Source organism: Scophthalmus maximus, chromosome 7 (genome assembly GCF_022379125.1).
Source record: "Scophthalmus maximus strain ysfricsl-2021 chromosome 7, ASM2237912v1, whole genome shotgun sequence".
NCBI classification, from domain to species: domain Eukaryota; kingdom Metazoa; phylum Chordata; class Actinopteri; order Pleuronectiformes; family Scophthalmidae; genus Scophthalmus; species Scophthalmus maximus.
Window position 1 is genome coordinate 16,666,158 of NC_061521.1, and position 23,843 is coordinate 16,690,000.

The following is a 23,843-nucleotide window of genomic DNA, read 5'->3' on the forward strand; positions in this document are numbered from 1 at the left end:
AATATATATAATTTTGCCCAAAGCAGGTTAGTCAGCAGTCATTACTCCGAAAATTCTTAACTGTTGTTCAATATGTTGTCGACACACTTGCACTTTAAATTCATAATCCAGTGATATTCCCATAATGTGACCTAAAATCATCTTTCATTAGTCATTTGTCACAAACATTTAAGATGCAAGCACTGAGATCATGATGCAGGTGTTCAGTCAAATGTTATAATACGGTACACAGTCATGTCCTGTTTGGTGATGCATCCCAATTAAACCCATTTCCTATGATTCTCTTGTCTGACTCAGTCGCTCTCTCTGTGTTGTCGGGGGTTGCGGGGCATTCCACCAGCGCTTTCCAGAAAAACAAAAACAACCCCTCTCCATGGCATCCCATCAACATCCTTCGTCCCCCTGCTTCCCATCTTTCCTTCTGTCTCCTCCCTCACTGAATCACCGCCCGTCTGCGATGCACCCTTCTCCTCCCAGCCACCCTTCTCCTACCCAATCACCCCTCTACCCCACATGCTCTGTCCTCTGCAACCACCCCACCCACCCCTCCCTGTCACTGTTACGTAAGCTTCCAGTCATAGATCCAGGCCATATCGCTGTTGATTTCCCCTTGTGTGTCTGGGAGCCTCAGCATCCAAGGCCAACCCTTAATGAGGCCCCTACAAAGGCCCATTGATGAGAGGCCCAGTGTGAGACAGGATGACCCCAGCCAAGAGCACCCAGAATTGGGCATCGGCTGCCCCGGGGCTCTCCCTCCACACAAAGACGTCCACTGTGGACAGAGACCTGAAAGGGCACAGGCGAAAAAGAGAGAGGAAAGATCCAGCTCAAACAACTTAGAGAATGTGAGATAGAAACAAAAAAAAGAAAAAAGAAACAGATGCATGACTGCATCACGTATTATTCGCTCCCAATGAGCCTTATGCTCTCTCCTCCTCCACCACCTCGTCCTCCTCTTCTGTGCATCCTAGCAGGAACAGTGAGACTCACTCTCAGGGAGATGTCAGTGTCTTAATCTCTTCCCCGGATCATGATTCAGATCTGAACAAGGAACTGCGAAGCTGTGGTCCGTCACAAATTCTCATCAGTAAGCACAGGACACTCTAAGGAACAGCTGAAAGGAACCCCGCACTCGTTTTGGAAACATTTGGAGCATGCTGATCAGAATCCAGACGCTTTTCCAAGCCAAGTTTAGTGGAGATATACTTGTTTACTTGTCAGATTTGGACTACAACAGTTTTTTTGGGGGGGGGGGAAACCACGCGGATGGAGAATGAAAGGAGGCTGTGGACGAAATAGGATGGACTGTTAGAAGCTGTCATGGCATGGTCCGATGGACAATTGAAATATGATGAGTCCGAATCGGTCAATGTCCCATAATAACACATAATAAGTAAGAGGAAGCGAGAGGGGCTGGAAAACCAGAGTTTGGGTCTTGATTGAAAATTTTGACGAAAAAAAACAGAATCAAAAATCTTCTTCCGGTGGAGTTTATTCTTACTTTTGTGGATCAGCTGAACGATGACTCTCGCAGCCCGACTCGAGGACTTGGAGGTCACCCTGGAACACATGCTCATGGATGTTTTTGTAAGTTTGCCCACTCATTCTCTTCTTTTCAACCACATTATTTGTCTTATCTGCCATTTAACTGAGGCATCTCAGTCTTTTTCGTCTCTTTTTCTCTCTTTTGTGACCTCTCCAGTGCATAATTGCAGTTGGAGACCAGAGGCAGACATATGTTCATGCCTCTGTCCAGATGCTCTCTCATTAATTGGCAGAGAGAAAAAAAATGTGGTGATTAAACATCAAACTCTTTGCTGAGAGAGAGAGAGAGAGGGCAGAGACAGAGATAGAGAATGAACCGGCTGAATCTGTCCTGGACTGCATTGCCTATACATGACTCAACACAGAGGTAGCCCTCTGAGTGAAGACTTCAGGAACGTTAACTCAGCATGTGAGGAGCTGTCCTCCGACTAACTCCAAAGTATTAAATCTATATATACTGGGCTTTAGTTATACTTTCTGTGGTCCGCAGCGTTCATATTTATCTGCGGACAGGCATAAATCTTCTGATTAGGCGCGAACAAAATTGCTCAAGTTAAAGGAAGTGAGGATTGAGAAGGGGGAAATGAGGGATGAAAGAGGAATGAGACAAGAAGGAAAGTCTGATGGCTGTGATAGTCAGATTTCTATTGCCCGTTGACACATGGTTAGAGGTAGATTACTCAGGCCCCTGCGGTTTACAAAGCGGCGGGATGAAAAACTGCTCTGCACTTCATCCTACACACACACACACACACACACACACACACACACACACACTATACACACACTATACACAAACAAGCACTCGCATACATTTGGATAGAAAAGCATCTGAAGGCATATACAGTGCAGACTCACGTGTTATAGATGCAACAACAGAATCCCTGGTTGCTTTGATCTGCCGTCTGCCATAATGAGTTTGGTTGTTAAGCTGCTGTTTCCCTTCAACATTGTTTGCGGGCACATGGCATCTGTTGGTGAGAACAGTAATCTGTCCTTTCCTGAGACAAACTGTGCCTCCAGTGAACACGGGGCAGCAGTTGTCACTGACACGAGCAGAGATTTAATGCCTGAAATCCATCAACCTATTTTCGAGATACAGCCATTTTCATATACTATACTACATTCGATGATTTATCGCTGAAGCAATAAAGATTGGTGTTTATGGCCAGAACAGGATTTGGGTTATTCGTGCATTTCATGCGGCGATGAAAAATGGAAGTATAAAAATCCTTTTGTACTTCCGATCAGCATCCTGATGAGACTGCTTATTTATTTATTTCTCTAATTGCTGGAAGAGGCTGGCAAACAGAGGGTTATGTGGCCACTTTGCATACTTAAATGAGAAATATTCAAATTGCACGCACCCTTTCCTGCCTGGTTGCTTACCCAGTATACGCTTCTGCGGTACACTCACGCACACACAATTGTGAGGTCATGCAGACACGAGCTAAGAAATAGTCTAATTCAGTGAACCATCAAATGAAGGCTGGGGGAATTAAATACTTATATGGGAAGCCAGAAGAAGACATGTGTCATTGACCGGGCATCTTTTACTTCTGAAAAAGATTTTGTGACTGACAGTAATACAATTTCGATATACTGAACTGTGAGTATGCGTTCTGTGAATCTAGCTTTGTGTCAGCAAAAGATGTGTGTTAAACAGTTCTCTTGCTGTGAATCAACTGGGGTCATTATAATATAATCATGATGGCACTTCTTCGTCCTTCAGTAAGAATGGACCTCCGGAGCCCTATCTGTGCTGCTCATTGGCTGGGAGCGGCCGCTGAGTGCACCGCTACGCTCAAGGACGCGGAGCTATTTTCATTAGCACAGCAGCGCGTATAAATGATTCAGAAAAGCGAGAGGGGATCGGAGGCAATGAACTTCCTTTACAACCTCTTTTACTACAAGAAAAGGAGGTCACTGCTTTGTTGCCCTGACTGCTCGCAGGAAGCTCGAGTCGAACCCGAATCGTTTGTAGACCGTGGCTCATTCAGTTCGACACTTCTGCTTTCTGTCGGTGACACTCGTTACCGGGTCATGCCAACCATCTTAAAATCCTAGTAGGGAATCCTGCCATCAGCGTTAAAATGTAGTATAACTATCACATCTCACGAAACCAAGAGATGAGACACTTGACAGTCTTGTCGTTTCATTTAGGAAGCAAAATACCAATCCCTGGTGATTATTAATGTTACTATCTAGCTCAATTTCCTCTGATTAAATTCAATTTTTTCTAGTTTCTGAAAAATGTCTGTTCATTGCATGATATCAGCTCCTGGCAAAGCGGCTGTGTATTGTGTTTTTGGTTCACTGGGCGACGAGGAGAGAGAGAGATGGCAGCCCCTCTTTCAGAGGATGCCTCAGTCTTGCACAAAGGCCGACAGTCACGTCAGGAAATGAAGCGCCGTGATTAAAAATGCATTCAATCCTTGTGTAGTTTAATTGAATCTCCTCCTCATGCACCACCACAAATGGCTCCCACCCCGATCCGCTCCCCTCCCCAGCATCCTCATGTCTTCAACCTCTTGGCCTGGAGGCACAGCTAAACATCTCTCAATCCTGTTCCTCCCCGATCCCTTATCCCCCCCCCCCCAACTGAGAGGGGACTTCGGCCGGATGTGATTGTTTCCATCCCAGCTGTGATGCGCCGCTCTGCTTTGCTCTTTTCAGCGCCGTCTCCTCTCTTTCCAGCAGCCATAAAGCACTGGTTCATATCTTTGGGAGAGCTGGTCCGTCACAAAGGGCCTGCGGTCTCTGCCAGCGTTCATTCTGCCGGGAGCACAAACACAGTGACTCACTGAAACCATGAGCTTGTACCCTCTGCACAGTGACAACTGTATCACGACATTGTACAGCGTGCGTGTCCTTGTCCACACGCACAACCTATTCTCCGCCATATTATTCTCTTTTAACTGCGCTACTGTCGATGTGCTCTTTCACATAGAGGCCATTGACTGGGTGTATTACGTGTGGCCACTCTGTTATGTAATGGGTGTGTCTTCTGCCCGGTGACAAACAATTTCAGTTCTAATAAGCTGACCTCCTCCCTTTCCTCTCCTCTCCTCCTCTTCTTTATCTCTCTCCTTTCCTCTTTCTCTCTTTTGCTCTCTCCACCTAGCAGTCGTGAGCCTGTCTCAACTAATCTGACAGTGGCATTGCTCAGAGTGAGGCTGCACTCATTGTGTCATAACATTGGAGAGATTTCAAAGAATGGTGTCCGTAACCTTACCCTTTAAAGAAGAATCAGGAGGGTTATATGCTATGTTTTTCAGATCCAGGGTACAGATGAACACCAGACTGGAGCCAGTCCCAGCTGACATTGGGTGAGAGGCAGGTTAGAGCCAGTCTCTCACGAATACTGCATTTGTTTTGTTTCCTTAAACAGCAGATCACCATAGTTTCTTGCTTGAACAGAATAGAATAGTGCATTTACTGGGAACTATTTTCATTTGTGGATTGAACCATTTTTTTTTTTTATGTGAGTGTTCAGGTCAGGACTCGCAGTGTGACAGTGTACTTACTGTATGAAGGACAAAATAAACTACAGTGCCAGTTCATGCTAATGAATTCGAAATCAAATCATTGTTGGGTTTGGACTTTTTATCAGATTTGTTTGGAAAAAGAAAAAAATATAGGATTAAAAATAAATATTTGATATATATAAACAGAGTATTGTATTATACAAATATCTGGGAAAACATTAGTTCCCTGCATAGTATGCATCTTTTCTCTCTGTTTCTTGCCTCATTAGTCTTCTCTCAAACTGCACAATCGCCCAAATAAATAGAGAAAAAGGCCATTACCATGAACTTGATGCAATTTTTTCTGATTAGCTATTATCATTCAGGCATCAATTCCCAGCGTACGCCGGGTCCAGAATCTGACACACAGCACACTCTGAGGGTTTCCAGCATAGACTTGTGTGAATAATTCAGAAGCCTGGAATGCTATTCATTGGGGCAAATTGTATATCTCGCAGGCAGCCCATTCAAGTCTACGACTACTCTCATAATAGACTACTGATTGTCCCATTGGAATGATACAGTATATTCTAATTCCATTAAGGCATCGATGGCTGTATAATAGCAGCTCGTGAGTCGGGATGTGGACTGCACTCGGGCGCAGATACTGTTATTTTTTTAAGGCCAATTTTTTCTCACCTTGTCAAGGTTATAAACAGAGCACATTCAAAGTGATTTTTCAGTCTGCTTACGTTCCAATGGCTGAAATTTTAATCACACAAGCAGATTTAAAGTATGCGCGCACACACACACACAGTCACCTCACAGCAGGTTGAGCAGATGTTGTGCCGAGCGACACGGTTTGACCGGGACAACCTGTCCCACAGTTCCACCAAAGCTCCCAAAACATGTCCCAGTTTTTCACAGAAAATGTTCCTGTTTCCTCAAAATCTCATGGGTTATCTGTTACCTTTCTGGGCATGTAGAAGTTTTTTGTTTTTTTCCCGGGCCGTCTTCCATAGACACTGCTGAGGGGAGGATAATTGAAGTGGATGCCCCCCTGTGGAGAAGCCATTACGATTGGTTCTGGCCTGGTGAAGGGTGGGAGGCCCCCGCTTTCTGCTCGGCTCACTCTCATGAGATAGAGGAAGACGTCACTAGCATACACTTGGAAGCACAGAAGCATACGGCGAGGAATGAATCTAATTAGGCTATCATGGTGGCATTGTTTATGCCGATATAACTGTTTGTCTGTGTTTTTCTGTGCAATGGTGCTGTAACTCAACCCTCTGTAATTTGTGGAGTCTTAAAACATAAACATGCAACCCCCCGCGCGCTCGCTGCCCGCGATGGGAGTCCAGCTAGTGGGCATTTCCATAAACACACCCACCCACACACACACACACACACACACACACACACACACACACACACACACACACACACACACACACACACACACACACACACACACACACATACATACATACAAACACAGTGAGGAGCAGCACCATAGGGATGAGTCAGACGCCCGTGGGCAGCGACTGGCTGGGTTATCAGGGTAAATTAATGTGTAAAATTGCCGAGATTCTACGACTGTGAATCACTGCGTCTTATTATTACGACTACAAACAAAGAAGAGGCAAACACACACGCACACACGCACAAAATACATTGCAGAAATAAAACCTCATTAGCATCTCTTATAAACGTTTAGCGATCTTTTCTCTCTTTCTTTTCTTATTCTCAGTTGCAGATATTAATAGCTGTTTGCTCATTTTGAGGACAACTGCTCTAAACTGATCTAGTACAGTGATGCATGTCAGAATCTCCCAGCTTTTTTTTGCCGGATTTTTGTATTTTCACGTGTTGCCGTGAATTCAGTTTTATATTTCACATATTATTTAGTGTAAACTCCATTTGCCTTAACTTCTGTGTGCCTGTTGACTGAAATGGGTCATTGTGCATCCAGCCCAAGGCATCAAGAATAGTAACATGTTGGGGTTTTTTTTATTTCTTCTTTTTTTTTTTTTTCTTTGTCCCGTCAACGCGAGTGCTTATCACCTCGCAGGATTTGAAGAAGTGGAAATTAAAAAAAAATCTTTAAAGGATTCCGCTGCTGCGGAAAAACAAACGCACATTTAAACTGTTCAATTAGAAGAGAGTGTTGTCACGTCCCTGTCAAGGTGTCACATGGAATGCTTATTAAAACAGCACGGTTTTGTCTCCTGAATCAGCAGTGGCACTTAATCTCTGCTGTCGCAGTCTGAATTAACATCAAACGCACAAGACCACCACTCACAATGCAAATAGATATAAATGACTCAAGTCTCTTCCATTGTGCAGATCCTCCTGTATGTCATCTATAAGACCAGCACGTCTGCAGACAACGCTTAAAAATAGCCCTCTGATATTCCTCATGTAGGCCATACACTGATGTGGGCCAGGGTATTGAATAAATAATGCTTACTGGGGATTACCTCTGCAGATGTTTTTTTTTTTCTTTTTTTCCCTTATGCTTGTCGCTCGGTTTTAGCACAATGTGTGCATTTTATGTTTGTGTGTGTGTCTGTGTGACACATACAGTAGCATGTCAGTAAAGCCGTCAGGGGAAGAAATCATACGGTGGAGGGAAAAGGCTTGTTTTGGTTGCTCACTTTGACTGGTGGCTTTAATCTCATTTTACACCCCGTGACCCAGCATCAAATCACCTCATAACTATGATACACGAGCTAAATCTTACTGGGTATAATCCACAGCTACTGGCTTACGACAACAGCCAAGGTGTTTGTTGCTGTACAGTATATGCGAACCGGCTGTACATGCGTGCATGCATATGGACATCTGTGTACGCCTGCATCTGTGTGCTGATCCACTTTAGTTAATCAGCTGGGGGTTCACTATCGATGTGCACAGGCAAACAGACCTCCGCAGTGAGTGATGATGAGAATATGACAGTAAGTCACTGGGTGCAGCTGTAACTCATGGGTCCAATAGCTTTAATGGACATGTAAAGACCACCATGGTGGATACGGACGACTGACTCAGCTCCAGAGCTGAGTCAGTCATCCTGCTAAATCCACTCCCGTCAAAAAAAAAATCAGGTCAATTTCTTCAGTTTTTGTCATGTGGACAATCAAGTAATATGATCAATATCTGCATGCTTGCGCGTGTGTGTGTGTGTGTGTGTGTGTGTGTGTGTGTGTGTGTGTGTGTGTGTGTGTGTGTGTGTGTGTGTGTGTGTGTGTGTGTGTGTGTGTGTGTGTGTGTGTGTGTGTGTGTGTGTGTGTGTGTGTGTGTGTGTGTGTGTGTGCACTCCCTTTGTGTCCTATTCCAGACAGTGCAGGGAGAGAAAGATGGATGTGGGATTTCAAAGATAATCTCACAACCAGATGGCAAAACATCCCATATTCCTTTTGAGGTTCCCCACGTGATCCCCTGTAAGGGGGTGTGTGTGTGTGTGTGGTGGGGGAATATGTGCTCACATACAATTATTATTGGACCACGTGACACGAGTGCGTATGCTAATAACGTCACATTAATCCGGTGACCTGGTTAAGCCCCCAACTGAAGGAAGTGAGTGTGAGCGGCAAGGAGGGGGAGCTGCCAGAGAGCTGGAGAAGAGAGAAGAGGGAGGAAAGACAAAGCGCGCTCCCTCTCCCTCTCACTCCCTCTCACACACTCATTCACCTCCCGGGCGGCAGAGTGGAGCAGAGCTGAGCGGAGCAGCATGGGCAGTGTTTTCACACAGAGGGAAACAGAGGCAGAGCGAGGCACATAAGAGCAGTGTGGGGCCGCTACACACACACACACAAACTCCCACACACTCACACAGGCTTCTTACCCCAATACACAACCCACGCGCAAGCTCGCGTGAACCCCGGCTGCCAGGCTGGACGGGACGGCGAGGACACCCACCTCACACACTCGCACACATGCTCACACGCCCACGGACACACACACTCTGGAGCGTACTATGGTGGTCCAAGGTGCAGTGACACCGGGGAGAACCCGCCGGCTGATGCTCAAGCTGCCGGTCGGGACTCTGCGGAGGAACAGTGGAGAGAGGGTAAGACACAGGCTTCCCTGAATTCCTGTTTCCGACTTTTCCCCTTCCTCCCTGACCGTCCCTCTCTCTGTAACCATGTCTTGCCGTGCTGTTGTGTGTGTGTAAGTAGGATTTGAAAAAGGTTCTCCGCTAATCCAGGGAACGGCATTAAGTTTGAGTTGGTGAAAGGCAAGTCAAGAGCAAAGCTCTTAATCTCTACGGTGGACAATGACAGTCTAAGTCCGTCAGTTCCTCCACCGCTCAGTGTGTCTCTGTCACTGCTAATGTATTCCCCCGCTGTCCTCAGTTTTCAAGGTTACGGGGAAGTCTCACTGTGGGGGAGCCGTCTTCGAGTGCAGCCCGTTTGCCTGTCACCGTCAATGCAATTGAACTGACTCGAGACCTGAGTTGGTTTCCTTTTCGGAAGCAGCGCTGCACGTAGACCCGCCTTCGGCTTGGCTTTTAGTGCCGGATCCTGTCCTGCCTGGGCTTTTTTGTGCACGACTTCAAGAATTTAGTTTGTGTGCCGGGGCGTCAGGAGCCTCGGCGTTCATGCGTCTGTGTAAATCTGGTGGGTGTGGGCTTGAGGACTGTAGATAACAGTTTCCAGCAAAGCTTAGACGTGGAATGTGTTTTGCGAAGTTAACCTTCATGAAGACGAGGCAGGCTGCAACCTGCCAGGTGATTCACCTCTTCTGCTCTGCAACGAAGTTGGTTACACCGAGAGCAAAGTGGCTGTGTGTGCAAAGCGAAAGCGGCACATTAGAGCTGTGAATGTATTTGTGTGTGTGTGTGTGTGTGTGAGAGAGAGAGAGAGAGAGAGAGAGAGGGATTCACCCATGCTCTTTCATGTTGTAAAAACAATATGGCTTAAGTGAATCAAATCCAAAATCACGTGTTGCTCACAGAATCATACTCGTTCAAATTTCATCTCGCCTTTGGGAAAAATCCCAGCGTTTCCCCTTTCGTGTGTAATGGGACTTTAGTTTCATCGAAACACGCCTTCTTTGAGCGAATGCGACTTCTAAATGCCACGAGCTCTTCTGAGAATCGCCCGCCGTGTTGGTCTTCTCTCTTTGATCGAACATGCGCACAGAGAACACACATAAGCACACACACACACACACACGCGTGTGATCATGCTATCATAAATTACACAGCGTGGCTACTGTATATTAGTTGAAACAGCGTTCACTTTAATAAGCTCAGACACACACATATTCCCAACCTCGCTTCCACGCAAAAATAACCTTCACATCTCTGTACGCGTAAATACATAAAACACAACATTATTCCTTTGCAGAGGATAGCGTTTGCAGTCGAGCTGCACTGTAAGTGTGAGTCCTCTCAAGGACTGGGAGGAAGTGAAGTCTCCGACACCGTTGAGTTAGAATTTGTTCTGGTCATTTTCAAAGACTTCAGGATGAGGCTGTAATTTTACAGTTGCTGGTAAATCGATTCACTGTGATCTGACTCAATCTGCCTGGCTGTCGAAATGGTGCTTGATTGGAGGAAACTGAGTATTCACCGTCCTTTTGAGAAAAGTAATTGCAACTGGGTGATTGGCTGACACATGCACGACACGCGCGCTCACACACACACACACACACACACACACACACACACTCAAATCACCTCAATTAATGGGAAAAAAGTAGATTTTCTCACACAGAAAAGGAGAGAGGTCTCTCTCTCCCGCCCTCGCTCTCCTGATTGCATTCCCCCTTTCTCCGCCTCTCATTTTTCTTGCGGCCAGCTGTGTGCAGACAGACTGAATGGGGGATTACTTGTTGTGATTTACATACACTCGCTCACATTACTGTACTGTTGTGCTGGGCAAATGACTGGATGGATGGATGTGCATCCTCTTGCTGTGTAAGGCAGTGAATGCCTCCGATTTTCATACGGGTTATCCATCAAACCGCACGGGCAGAGAACAGTGCTGGATAAATCGACAAAGACATTTGAAAAAGGGAATTTAAATCATCAGACTGTCGGACAGATCCCTCTCCTCGGTGTTGGCAGGTGAACAGAGCTGAGTGATCTTGCGGTTTGTTCCCCAGCGGCAGAATAAAGGCTTGACTGACTGTCGGGTTATGACTTTACCTTCCAATGTCCTTTATAAAGCCCTAAAATACTTTCACTTCTATACACAGCTGCAGCTTCATCCTGCTCTGACATGTCGTGTTAGATAACTCATTGTGTTATCATTCAGTCTCCACCTTATGTAACTGCGTGAGCTGCATACAGGCACACACATACGGGAAAAAATATTGACAAAATGTGTTTTTGTATGCAGCTGACTGAGCACAGGAGAATGTAGTAGTGGAAAGGTTTATCGCTGACCCCTTCAAAAACAATCTCACCCTTGGGACGCCTAGTTTTTCATGTCCTCTCGCATTTCCCCGTGAACATGCAAAGGTTGGTGCACATCCCCACTGACTAAACGCTTTTCTCAAAAAACTATTAGCAATAAGTACTTTTTTCCAAACATATTTTAAACGTGGATCCTCCAGATTGCTTTTCGCCACCTCATCTGTGCCCTGTCACATAACTAATGCAGACGAATTGTCTCATGTCTGTGTGAGGAGTTTCTGATGGATGTCGGGGTTTTGTATCCCAGTTAATTGAGTCATATCTACAGGGAGAACACGGCGATCTTTGTTTGAGGGTCGACCGCTACGCCACGTCTGAATAAAACGCGCACTGTTAGCCACAGAACAATAAAAGACAGGCAAACCTTGGTTTCTACTCGTTTTCTCCGTGAATCTTTTTCTTTTCGAAACCTCAGCTTCGCCCTCTACTCCTGGTTGTTGTTGCTCAAAAATGGGAGACTTCATGTTTTGTGTTGTGATGCCTCTTTCCCCCTTGTCCCCCCTTCCTCTCCATCTTGCATGCCCTTCATCAAATTATAGTAAAAGTGGCAGTAACGAAAGAAGTGTATAAGCAAACAAAGCTGGATGGAGGGGATTATAGATAGTCTTAGCAAAACACTATATGTTGACAGAGTGACATTATGATGATGGATAACACAGTTAGTGTTGACAATTTAAAACAGCTTCTTTTAGGGACTGTTTTCTGTATAGATTACATCTGTGAGCAGGCTGAATTGGGATTATCCTGTCTTTGTTATCCTGCTATTGTGATAAGCTGCTCAGGTCTTCTCTGTGAAATTAAGAACAAAAACAACTAACCAACTAACTGTGTGTGTGTGTGTGTGTGTGTGTGTGTGTGTGTGTGTGTGTGTGTGTGTGTGTGTGTGTGTGTGTGTGTGTGTGTGTGTGTGTGTGTGTGTGTGTGTGTGTGTGTGTGTGTGTGTGTGTGTGTGTGTGTGTGTGTGTGTGTGTGTGTGATTAAGGGGGTGTGTTAAACAGAGGAAAAAAACATTTCAGATTTTGGGAGGCTGAATCCCTCTCCAAGGAAACATGTTGTTTTCAGGGGGCACCGCAGAGGAGCGAGGGTATATAGATGGGGGGGGGGGGGGATCACTGTCAGAGACAGAAAAGTTCACACACACACACACACACACACACACATATAGAGACGGATAGGAATGCAAACAGACAATAGCACGACTGTAATTTGCCACCATAGGGCCCGAAAGCTAGAAGCAGCCAGACGAGTGGTGAGGCAGGAATACTAATTGATCCTTGTTACCTTTAAACATCTCGTCTGCACCAATCACAGAGAAGGTCAGCGCTGGACTCAGGCCCTCTGTGGGTCGGCCGCAATCGTTTCTCATCAGAGTGATCTGATTGTCTCGATATTAGAGTCAGGATTCATTTAAAGTCGATGTGGGAACCAAATGAACAAGGTTTAAGATACGTTTCTGCTTGTTTCTTTTTTTGACCAAAAAGCTAGTTCAGAGCTTTCAGATTTTTCCCCTGGCCCTCGCTACAGTATTGATTGCCAGAGATCTCAACCTGCCCTCAGGACGGCACTGTAGGTGAGAGAGCTGTGGTCAGTCCAATTAGAGAGACAAAGACAAGGAGGAAAGAGGGGAAGAAAGAAAGAGGTGGGAATAACTGAAGCTAAAGGCTCCTGAAGGCCCCTCTTGCACCACACCCTGTTCAGCATGAAAGGGGACCCCCCTTTTCTCCCCAAGGCAACTCAAAAGGAAGAATGTTTTTGAGCAAGGGAGTTGGGGGAGACAGGGGAGACTCCCACCCTTCTCTCCACCTCGGCTCTTTCATCACTCTCTGCTCTGAATTTTTTTTGTAATCTTTTATTCCCGGTCCAAAATCAACCCGCAGACCTACAGACACACAGCACAGCTGTGTACGAGTTCAAAGTAAATCTGTACAGAGCGTGATCCAACAATGAGGAGATGATCGCCAATTGACTTTGAGCGAGGGCTGAACACACTGTGCTGCTGGTAATGTATTTTCTCTATGGAGACAGTCTGCGAGCAGGGTAGCTACGGTGCGAGAGGACTCCTCTGTCTGCTGCCAAAACACCCCGTGTGTGTGTGTGTGTGTGTGTGTGTGTGTGTGTGTGTGTGTGTGTGTGTGTGTGTGTGTGTGTGTGTGTGTGTGTGTGTGTGTGTGTGTGTGTGTGTGTGTGTGTGTGTGTGTGTGTGTGTGTGTGTGTGTGTGTGTGTGTGTGTGTGTGTGTGTGTGTGTGTGTGTGTGTGTGTGTGCGCGCGTGTGTTCCCATCCTCTGCCACCTCCGTACAGAGCTCAGAATGATTTCTACATTATCTCTGATTCCCCGTTCTCACAAATCGCTGCATGGAATCCTTTCAAGAAGGATACAGAGCAGTGAAAAAGAAAAAAGGAAGACACGTGTGGGCTGATGGGAAGGAGTTGAATTCCATCTCCCCCGAAACAGGATGTGGAGACCCCAAGATGTTCCTGAAATATCCCATTACAACATGCCTTTTGTCAGACAGAGATAACACAACTCAAATGAGAACGGAGGCACTGTCTGTGACTCACTCACATATGAAGGGGTTTATTCATAGTTCGTGTTGTGTGTGTGTGTGTTGTGTGTGTGGGTGTGTGTGTGTGCATGAGTTACAAAGAGAGACAAAGCGGGAAAGAGAGAGAGTTAGAGAGGTGCAGTCTCTTGTTTTCCCATGGGGGTCCTGCAGTAACACAGTAATCCTCATTAATATTTATCTGATAGGCAAAGTGGAGAGAATGATTAGCTTGAGAGAGAGAGAGAGTGCGTGCGTGTGTGTGTGTGTGTGTTTGTAATATATTACAGCATAACACATGAATTAGGTCAACTTTTATACTTAAGATGCTTCAAAGGTTTTGTTCCATCATGGGGGCTGGTCGTTTCATGTGTGCTCAGTAAACTATACTTTCATTTTAATTATTCCAAACACACACAGGTGAACGGGTAAACGGCAGCTCGTGGCATTCACGCAGACATAGACGTATAGAAGCTCCCTGCTTTCATCCCTCTCTCTCGAGCCACATTACGTTATGTTATGGATTTTCCTGTTTGCACCTCTAATACGATCACATTAAACTAGACTGATCAGAATTGAATTTCACACCGGGTCTATACGTGCATGTCACTTGAAATCTCAGTCACGGTGATGCACAGTGATGTGCACTCGTGTTTCAAATGAGCTTGTAAGAACAGCTGTGGATGCAGCTTTACTGTCGCCTAAAGATTATAGTAAAACAAGAGGAGAAGTGCGTGAGTAGCAGCCTGTGTGTGTGTGTGTGTGTGTGTGTGTATGTATGTGTGTGTGTGTGTGTGCGTGTGTGCGTGTCTATTGCACTTTGTCATACACACAACTGTTTGAGTGAATTTGAATGCTGCAGTTGTGAATGTTCTTGTGAATTTCTAGTGTCTGTGACCCATTTCCCTCCACTGCTCTCCCTCCATCCCTGTCTCTCTCTGACACTGCCTGCACTCTGGCATAACACGCCTGAGTGAACATCAGAGAGCAGGAGGAGGATTGAGAGATATGAGGGAAATGAGCTTGAGTTGAAAGAGAGGGAGAGATGGAAGCAGGAAAGAGAGAGGCGGAAGAAGAACATGGGGTGCGGGAGGTGGAGTAGAGATGAGCTTTCACTCGTCAATGTCCTAACGCCTGCCTGTGTCAGGACTGGGATGACCCCACAGCTGACTGGGTACAGATTTGTCTACCTATCATCAATATGTGGATGCATAGCCGCCTGGGACCCAGACTAATTCTGGGAGCTTATTTCATTTGCTCTGTACGAATACAGGCTGAGATCCCCTCCATTGGGAAGTGATTACCCTCTGGCAGAAAACTTGCAGGTCCAATCACAACCGATTATCTGATAATGGGCGGGGTTTATCCCATGACGCGGAGAGAAGCGACTTTTGTAAACAACCCTGGCTGCCGCTGATGACTGAGCATTTGACTAAAAGTAACCGATATTTTCAGATTTCTCCCACAAAAAACGGCATCACTCGTTCGCGGACATCGTGGAATCGTAATCACAGACATCTGCTCTCTGCTCTAGTCTGTTGACAGTTTTGCGTCGCTCAACTGACGTCACAGGATTTGTTGCTCCCGCTGGTTGTAGGTCTATCCAATTGTGTCCGGAGGCATTTTGGTCTGCGTCCGTTGCTAACGCCTCTTGGAAATGGAGCATGAACCGAGTGGTCCCAGACTAATACGCATTTGAGTATAAGTCTGGTGTGTGTGAGAGAGAATGAACTAACACACAGATCATCTCACTTGTTTGCCTGTCATTACCATCTGTCCATCACATAGCTGATTGAAAAATGTCCAACAAGTGTCTTCTCCTCTTCTCCTCTCTGTCCTACTGTGGTAATAGCCGGCCAGCTGACACTGTGTTTACTTCGCAGGGTTTGCGCGACCTTTCCCAGGATGGGAAGCAGGACATTGCAAACACATAGAATCATGGGAACAGCGCTCTGTCATACCTAAGCCCCCCCCCCCCCCCCCCCCCCCCGCCCCCTTAGCACAACAAATATTTACACCCCTCGTAAATTACAGTGGCTGAGAGGTGAATGTCTCCAGCCCTCCCGTGCACCTCCAGCCAGGCTCTGATTCATTTTGGAAAAATCACACGATCGGAATGCCACACATTCCTCATGTGTTTCTCAAGACACGAGCGCGCGCACAACATGAGGCCCTGAGATAGAGGGATGGGAAACTGGTGCTGTGGAATGAGCGATGTTGGAGTATGTGGTCGGTGTAGTTAAATTAAACAATTCAAAAGATATGACTCTATTGCAAATCGTTGGGGATTGGGATTTTTGTGCAGTGAACCGTTCTGTAATCCTTTCAATTAACCATCTGTGCAAAATGTAGAGTGAAAAAGAAAGTAGCGCACTTAGAGAGAAAAAGGCAGGAAAAGTAGGATGTGCTCCCATTGATTGCCACAGCATCAATAGTAACACAATGAGCATTTTTTTTATTTATGTCTTCTTATATTGTATACAGCAGCTCATTAATGATATGGTAGTAACTTATTCGTGTTTATGTTGTTATTTTAGTAAAAAATAAATGTAATGAGCATCAACACAACACAAGCTCAGCAGTACAACATTGACCCCCTTGCAATGATAAACCTGTCCATGAATCAGAGAGGGATACGAAAGGCCATTTAATCCACCCACAGTCAGGCTGGGTTTGTTCGGAAGGAAGAGAATTACTGTACAGTACCGAGATATTGAACTCTCTATTGATCAAGGCTTTCTGAGGAAAATGTGATGTGTATCTGATCGGCTGCAAAAAAACATTAGCATTTCATTTTTTCTATTCAAATGTTTAGTTTGATGTGTAAGAAATCCTAAGTGACACAGCAAAATCATGGGCAGTCTGCCAAAGGCTGAAAAAGTATGACTGATATTGATTTCAGAAAAGTTTCGATATTTATACTACACACAACACAGTGAACATAGACCATTAAAGCTGTTTTGTTTTAGGAGGAATGTACGCAACCATAATTTATAACTGACTGGCAAGGATATACACACACAAGCACTGTGGGCTTGGCACAGTTTGGAGGTTGTATTGCCTCCATGTGGCCATAGCTGCACGTGGGTGGGTGTAATCAAATGTAAAAAAAAAAAAGGTTCAAATGAAGGATTAGGTTTGTGGTAATCATTTCTATTTAGACATTTAGATGTTCTTTAATCCATGAAAGAATGTGATAGGTCAGGTCAGGATACTCCAGCCTGGGAAAACAGGCTAACAGGAAAAATGTTTCCTTCCTTTTTTTAAAACATTCTGGCTAAAGTCCCAGTGCTGTTAGAACATAGTCACATGCTCATGTCTACAGAGACCGAATGTCAGCATTTTTCGGTTCAGTGACTATTTCGGTCCGTGCATGCATGGGTGCATACGCTGCCCATGTGTTTCTTCTACATATGTTCAAAAATAAAAGCACACCGTGTCCACTCTGACCAGGTGTGTGAGACTGTTTGCAGCATCCGTCTTTCTTTGAACAAGTGAGGTCGTGAAAGAGGGCGTCTGTGAGCTGCAGCATTGGAGTGCATGTCGCTTTAAAAACAACGACCAGTCAGGGAGACTTAAGAGACCGGCTGCATTTCCTTAGTTGGAATGTTTGTGTTTGTGGCGCTGAGGCCAATGAACAGAGGGCGCATTGCTTCAGTGAGAAGGAGAGAGGAGGAAGAGGAGAGAGGGAGAGTCAACAGGGACCATTAGCTGTGTGGGACTGGGGCAAGAAGGACCTGCAGGGTTTGACCTTGAGGAGGCATCAGACGGCTGAATCCCAGAGAGACTTGGAGGACAGGAAGGGACAGAGGAAGGAGAGGAGAAAACCACAGGGTTATCCTGTCCCGGTAATTGTGGCTCACCTCTGGAGAAGAACGAATTATGATCTATTGGCGGTATCAGGTATCAGGAGGACCGTAAAGGCTAATCATATCTTCTCATTCCCTGATGGGCCTCTGTGGATTTTACCTGTAATGGCTCACCTGTGCAAATAAAGGCTTGCTCATGTGACACCTGTGGATATCCCACTGATATCATATACCTCTGGAGGTGTGTCTCCCATCACTGGGGGCTTGAGGTCGGTGCAGAAATGGAGGCGGTCCTGTTGGGTCTAGATGAGGCGATCTGTACTCGGCACGGTCTGCTGTGGACTCTCAGCTCCACAGCCCTCCGACGCCTTTGCGTGCATGCCAGGAACCTTCCTGGACCCCTGCACCTATTACACACACACAGGTGTGTTTCAAGGCCACTCTACCAGGTAGGCTGAACCTTGCATACACACAGCACAAACATATACATTTGTATATACATACAGTGCATTCAAACTGGCACCATGCACAGGACATTAATTGCTAATTTAACCGTAAATAAATCCTACATTTGCAATCAGCTATTCTCTATCTGCATTCTGTCCCACCGGTGGACATGGTTGTCCAGTACAGTAAACGATTTTAAATGAATGGTTCCACGCTTGTGTCGAGGCATGGTGCGGACCGAGAGAACAGATGATGTGCTGCAGGCCAGGTATGTCCGACCTTCAGGCAATGGGCGAGGACCAAAGACCGGGGCAGGGTTAAACATGACTGATTTGTTTCATTAAGCACCAATGACAGAACTGGGTTAGATGTTGCAGCAGTGTTACTTGAACACATAAGCTCACATTTATGTTGTTGTCCCATCAAGACATCATCTTTTGCAGCTTTGTGTTACATTGCTGTCCCTGTGGTAAATGCTCTTTTTTTATTGTTGTTGTTGTTGTTGTTGTTGTTGTTGTTGTTGTTGTTGTTGTTGTTGTGGTGTTCAGGATTAAAAGGAAGTAGTGTTGCTAGGGTCACTATTGAGGAACCGGTAACCAAGCTGGTAAGTGTTTCTGTGAAAATGTTTAAAGCGGTATGCTTTCACACAAAACACCACAGAAACAGTTATATAGACTGTCTGGTCACTGTGCCTCCCGTTGTCCTACACATTTAATCTTACTCCATAATAACTTTTGATGCACTTCATGCCATTTTGCTTTAAAAGAACAGTTCCTGTGATTGAACTATTTTAATTGCTTTGTTTAAACCGACTGTGTCCTTTGTGCCCTGTGTTTGTCTAGCTGTGATTCAGCAAAATGGTTGCTCAGTATTCACTTCACCACGTCTGGATCAGTACTTTGGGCTTTCATGGAGCCATTAGTATTCCTCGGGCGTCTCACCTGCCCTGTGTGCAGCTGGCACCACCAGGACAAACCCGACAGTCTCACAGAGAGAAAACACTCCAGGCCTGTTGCTCGATAACAAAGAGCATGCACTGTAGTGCACAGCCCAAAATAATCAGTGGACTAACTTAAATATACGTGCATGCGCACATCAACATGAACACACACTCATCCTGTATTTTTTTGCTCGAATTCCTTTTTGATTCTCGTGAGGGGAATAAGCTGGATTGTTATTCTAACTTTTGTCTTCAAATGTGTTTTCATCTGGATCCTAAGTAAGCATCCTGAGGGAAGGTAACACAATGAGAGGAAACTGGAATAATATACCCGACCTCCCTGAGACAAACCCGTCTTTAACAACCCCCCCCCTGGTGTAGAGACACACCAATGTCTAAAAGAGCCGGCACTGAAACAAAGGTCTTTTAAAGACTTTCCCAAACATCCTCTGGAGGACTGCTCTGTTGCGCTGCAAACAATATCTTCCCCTGGCCTAATGAAATGGTACGGTCCAAGACGGAGCAGTTAATGGAGGGAGTTGCAAAAGCAGGGAAGGGAGGGGTCAGTGTGTCAGGCTGCAGGATGGGGATATCCCTGGCTCACTACACTGACTTTCTGCCTGGCTTCCTCTATTACTGTTAATGAGATACCCAGCCTTACACAACTGGCACACACACACACACACACACACACACACACAATGGACAGAGAGAGCACGTCAAGAGAGACAAGGTCTTAACTGTGTCCTCATGTTTTATCAACTTATTTCCCCCTTCTCTACTCCTTTTCCACCGTCTTGTCTCGTCCTCAAGTAGAAATAAATTTCCACACCAGTGCTCTGATCTAAATCCGTTCCCTCGTGTCTCTTTTTCCTTTCTGTCTTTCTGGGGTTTTTTTCTTTTTTCTTTTTTCGTAACTTCAATTACCACTTCATGTCTTATTTAAGTCTCTCTCTCTCTCTCTACTCTCTTTCCAAGTCTCACAAGAGGATGGCATCCATCACCAGCAGACCTACATACTCAATCAGGACACTAGCCCCGAAATGTTTCTGCACTCCAGTGTGTGACACATACAGATGGGTGACAAATTAATGGAGGGGAAAACTCCACTGGAGGGGAAGAACACAATTCTTACAAAAGACATTCCCTCACTGGTGTTTTAATGGCGGTGGAGAGCGATGATTTAAAAGCTCTCATAAGCTGTTTTTTCAGACATGATCTCCGGAGATTGTGCCAGTCAGACGCATTCACACCAACAAGAACAATTCCAGAACATTCTGTGGCATCTGGACAGAGCAGCAGGACACACTACAGGATTCCTGCTGAATTCTCACATGAGCTCACTTTACATGGGGGCTGATGTTCCTTTGGGTTGAGATCTGTGATGGCCACAGTGAATGATTCTCACCAGGTGTAGGAGGAGCACTGCCCTCTTGTTTCTCTTTTCCTTCAATCTGTCACCTGTATGTCTAGGTGATCATTTTATACCCTATGTGCCTGGCGTGTAGCAGCCGCCCGTGTGATTGAGCTGTGTCATGGCAACAGCCGGCCGACTGCAACATTTGTGAAATGTTGTTTGCCCACACAGATGTGCTCTTATTTCTCTCGTGAGAGGACGCGGCCGCGTGTTCACACTTTCATCAGGCTGAGTGATATTGACTCAGCAGCCTCCAGTCACACATTTTCCTCTGGTGGTGTGACCCTATAAGTAGGGTTAGTACAGACGGGCGTGTGAGGGCAGTGCTCCGCTGTGTGATGTGTGAGACATTGTCTCTGGGTAATTCTTTGTCACTTCTCGAGTTGCTTTCCATTGGCATTGATTTCATCTGTGTGCACTGTATCGTTTTGCGTCTCATCATTCTCACACCAGCCCCCCCCCCCATCTCAAAAGCAGGATGTCCCGCGTGGGGGGAGAAGCTGGGGTTGGGACTATGACAAACACTGTTGGCGGGGCTTCCCCTGAGTTGGAAGTATTTTTCTACATGCCAGGACTCTGTTCTTCAAAATGCAAAGTGACATGTTGTTTGGCAAAACTCTTTCTCAGCAAGTTCAACATCCCTGTAAAACATTTCAGTATTGACAAGATAAACATCCTAAATAGGCCCAGGTTATTTCCTGTTACGGTGCCGGCTAATAACGGAGGCTGACAGGAAGGCTTTCCTCATCGGCAAATAAACTATGATCCAAGCTGTTTCCTAGCAACGGAATCCCACTGAAAAGTTTTATACATATTTTAAAATCTACGGTGTCATACATATTCATTACACATGCTGTGTTAGTTTGAGGCTCTGCTGCATCATATGCAGAACTGAAACACAGGCCAGTTTGCACCCACTGAACTCATCTGGGCCTGTTTCCTGTGAGAATAGCCCTGTCACTGATCATATTCCTTTCTCACTGACGATTCCCAGTCCATTATGATACGAAGCAGAGACGAACCCTGAAATAACCGAGATACACAATCCTCCCTCTGTCTAGGAGCTGGTTCATTTGTTTCTGTGCTGTTACTTCTTCTGACTGTGGTCTGATAAACTATGTGCACTGAGTCGAACCATGGTGTTTTCAAGCAAGTGGATTTCTTGGAAGAGAAGTCCACCGTGATTTCCAGCAGCTCCCCCTGACCAGGACATGACTATACTAAATTCAGTCTAGGTTTCTCTGATACTCATGTTCAATTTATCGTCCATTTCTACTCAAGTTCCACTGAAACAGATGTCAATAAATAGACTCATGGCAGGCAGGCAAATATCCAGGATAGGCAATTTGTCCTTCAGTCCAGTAATTATAGAGGTTGCAGTTGAACTTGTGACTTCCTACTAAAGAATTTTGATCACTAGCCCTGTCTGGCAGCCATCTTTGTTCTCGGTGCCAAAGTCAGGATCCGTATGTGAGAAAATCTTTTCCCAGAACCGACAGAGAGAGGTCTGGTGATGGGAGGGGTAGAGGGGCCAGAACAGACATTTGTCTCAATTTTTTCCAGGGCCATTTTTTTCTTTTTCTATTTGTTTGCAACTAGCTGGAGGCATGTTTGTTTTTGATATCCTTACATAGGCACACACACACACACACACACACACACACACACACACACACACATACACACACACAAACACCCCTGTTGGTGGTTGAAGCCGTTTACAGTATCTCCCTGGGGAGACAGTCTTATTTGCATAGTTTGTCTGGAAAACATTTTCCACTGCTCCATTCCCAGATTTATCAAATACAGTGTGTGTGTGTGTGTGTGTGTGTGTGTGTGTGTGTGTCCATGTGTATGTGTATGTGAGTGAGTGGGAAACAGAGAACGGAAGACAGGGGCGAGGCTTGTTGGTGTCTCAACGTAAGATAAAGATGCCTGTACAGATTCAGCAGCAGCTCAACCATGCGGAAGCAATTTTCTCTCGCTACTCCATAAATCATAAATCATGATCAAACTTTTATCCGTCACTCATGTTTTGTTGATATCAATGTGTTTGACTTGTCTATCTGAGTTGCGGAGTCTTGTTACATGTTAAACATTTAAAAGCGCACCCTCCCCCCTCACGTGCCACGTCATTTTGTAACTGTTAAGCTTCTTAGCCATGCCAGAATCTAATTTCTCTGGTAATGTGAGAGTATGGCACACTGCTTGATAAGACGGCGGATCACTTGATTAATTACAGGCGTCAGCGTGCTCGCACTCGCTTTCTCACATGCGTACCACACGGTCATGCCAAAAAAACTAATGTCTGATTCAAAGCCGAGCATTGAATTAAAAACAGATTTATATTTCTTCTGGCAAAAATAAATTCAGTTTATTAATATCACTGTAAGACACGGACAGATATCCATAATATAGCGATTACTGACAGTGTTTTTGATTCCATCCAAGGGGATTGCCAAATACGAACACTTTCCCAGATATCAGTTGCCATGTTGGAGACTGTCGGAGACTGTTGGAGATGTCAAACATGATAAAACATAAAATGGCGTTGGACTGGGCCAAGGCTGAGTTGCCGACTTGATCTGGCCGGTATCCCTCTAAAACCTCTACATGTGTCTGAGTTGTGGCCAGAGCGGAGGTGATCTGAGGTTTTTTGGAGGTGGTCCTCTTCTATCGAGTTTAACTGTGGTATTAGTGATAAGGATATGAGGGTTTATAATGGTTTAAGTTCAGGGGCCAGGGCCTCGGTATAGAATGGTAATCCCAGAGGATTACTAAGAGAATCTGGTGAATATCTGGGGAAATCCCTCTCAGGGGATCTCAGATCCTCTGTTGGTATGGATATTATATCCTGTAACAGTGTGTCCCCATGTGTTTACTGAACAGCGGTTTAAAAAGGTTTAAAGTGTGTCAGAGAAGAGTGAGAACTGAACAAACATATTCTGCGCTTGATACTTTACAACTAGAGCCGTATCCTAGCTGCAGACCACGGTGCGTTACTACAGGGCAGTTTACTGCATCAGTCATACTAATGCGGAGTGAGTGTTGGGGGTTTTTTTACGCTGCAAATTCCTTCAAACTATCTCTGTCGCTCTCAAATATGCACACATGCAGACGAAATGATGCATGCCTAAATCTGAGACTTGCAAAATGAGCACACTCACATGACTTCTGCAACTCTGTGTTTACTGGGTTGTTGTTTCGGTTTTGTTCGTTTGCTTTTATTTCTATGAATTTCAAGCTTATTAC

The 23,843-nt window shown here is 45.4% G+C and overlaps 1 protein-coding gene across 10 annotated transcripts in view; it reads left to right on the plus strand.

Annotated features, from left to right (window-relative positions):
• Window positions 1-23,843, plus strand: part of frmd4a (FERM domain containing 4A) — a 99,730-nt gene that overhangs the window by 29,038 nt on the left and 46,849 nt on the right. For 2 of the 10 annotated variants that reach the window (XM_035642226.2, XM_035642213.2), the window contains exon 1: window positions 17,645-18,236. The exons of 2 other annotated variants lie outside the window; for them this stretch is intronic. In XM_035642226.2, coding sequence (XP_035498119.2) covers window positions 18,069-18,236 — 168 coding nt within the window. In that variant the 5' untranslated portion in view covers window positions 17,645-18,068. Of the gene's footprint in view, window positions 1-8,670; window positions 9,082-17,643; window positions 18,237-23,843 lie in introns of those variants that run through there. 6 more of the 10 variants (XM_035642217.2, XM_035642216.2, XM_047333182.1 and 3 more) reach the window with 6 other exon arrangements.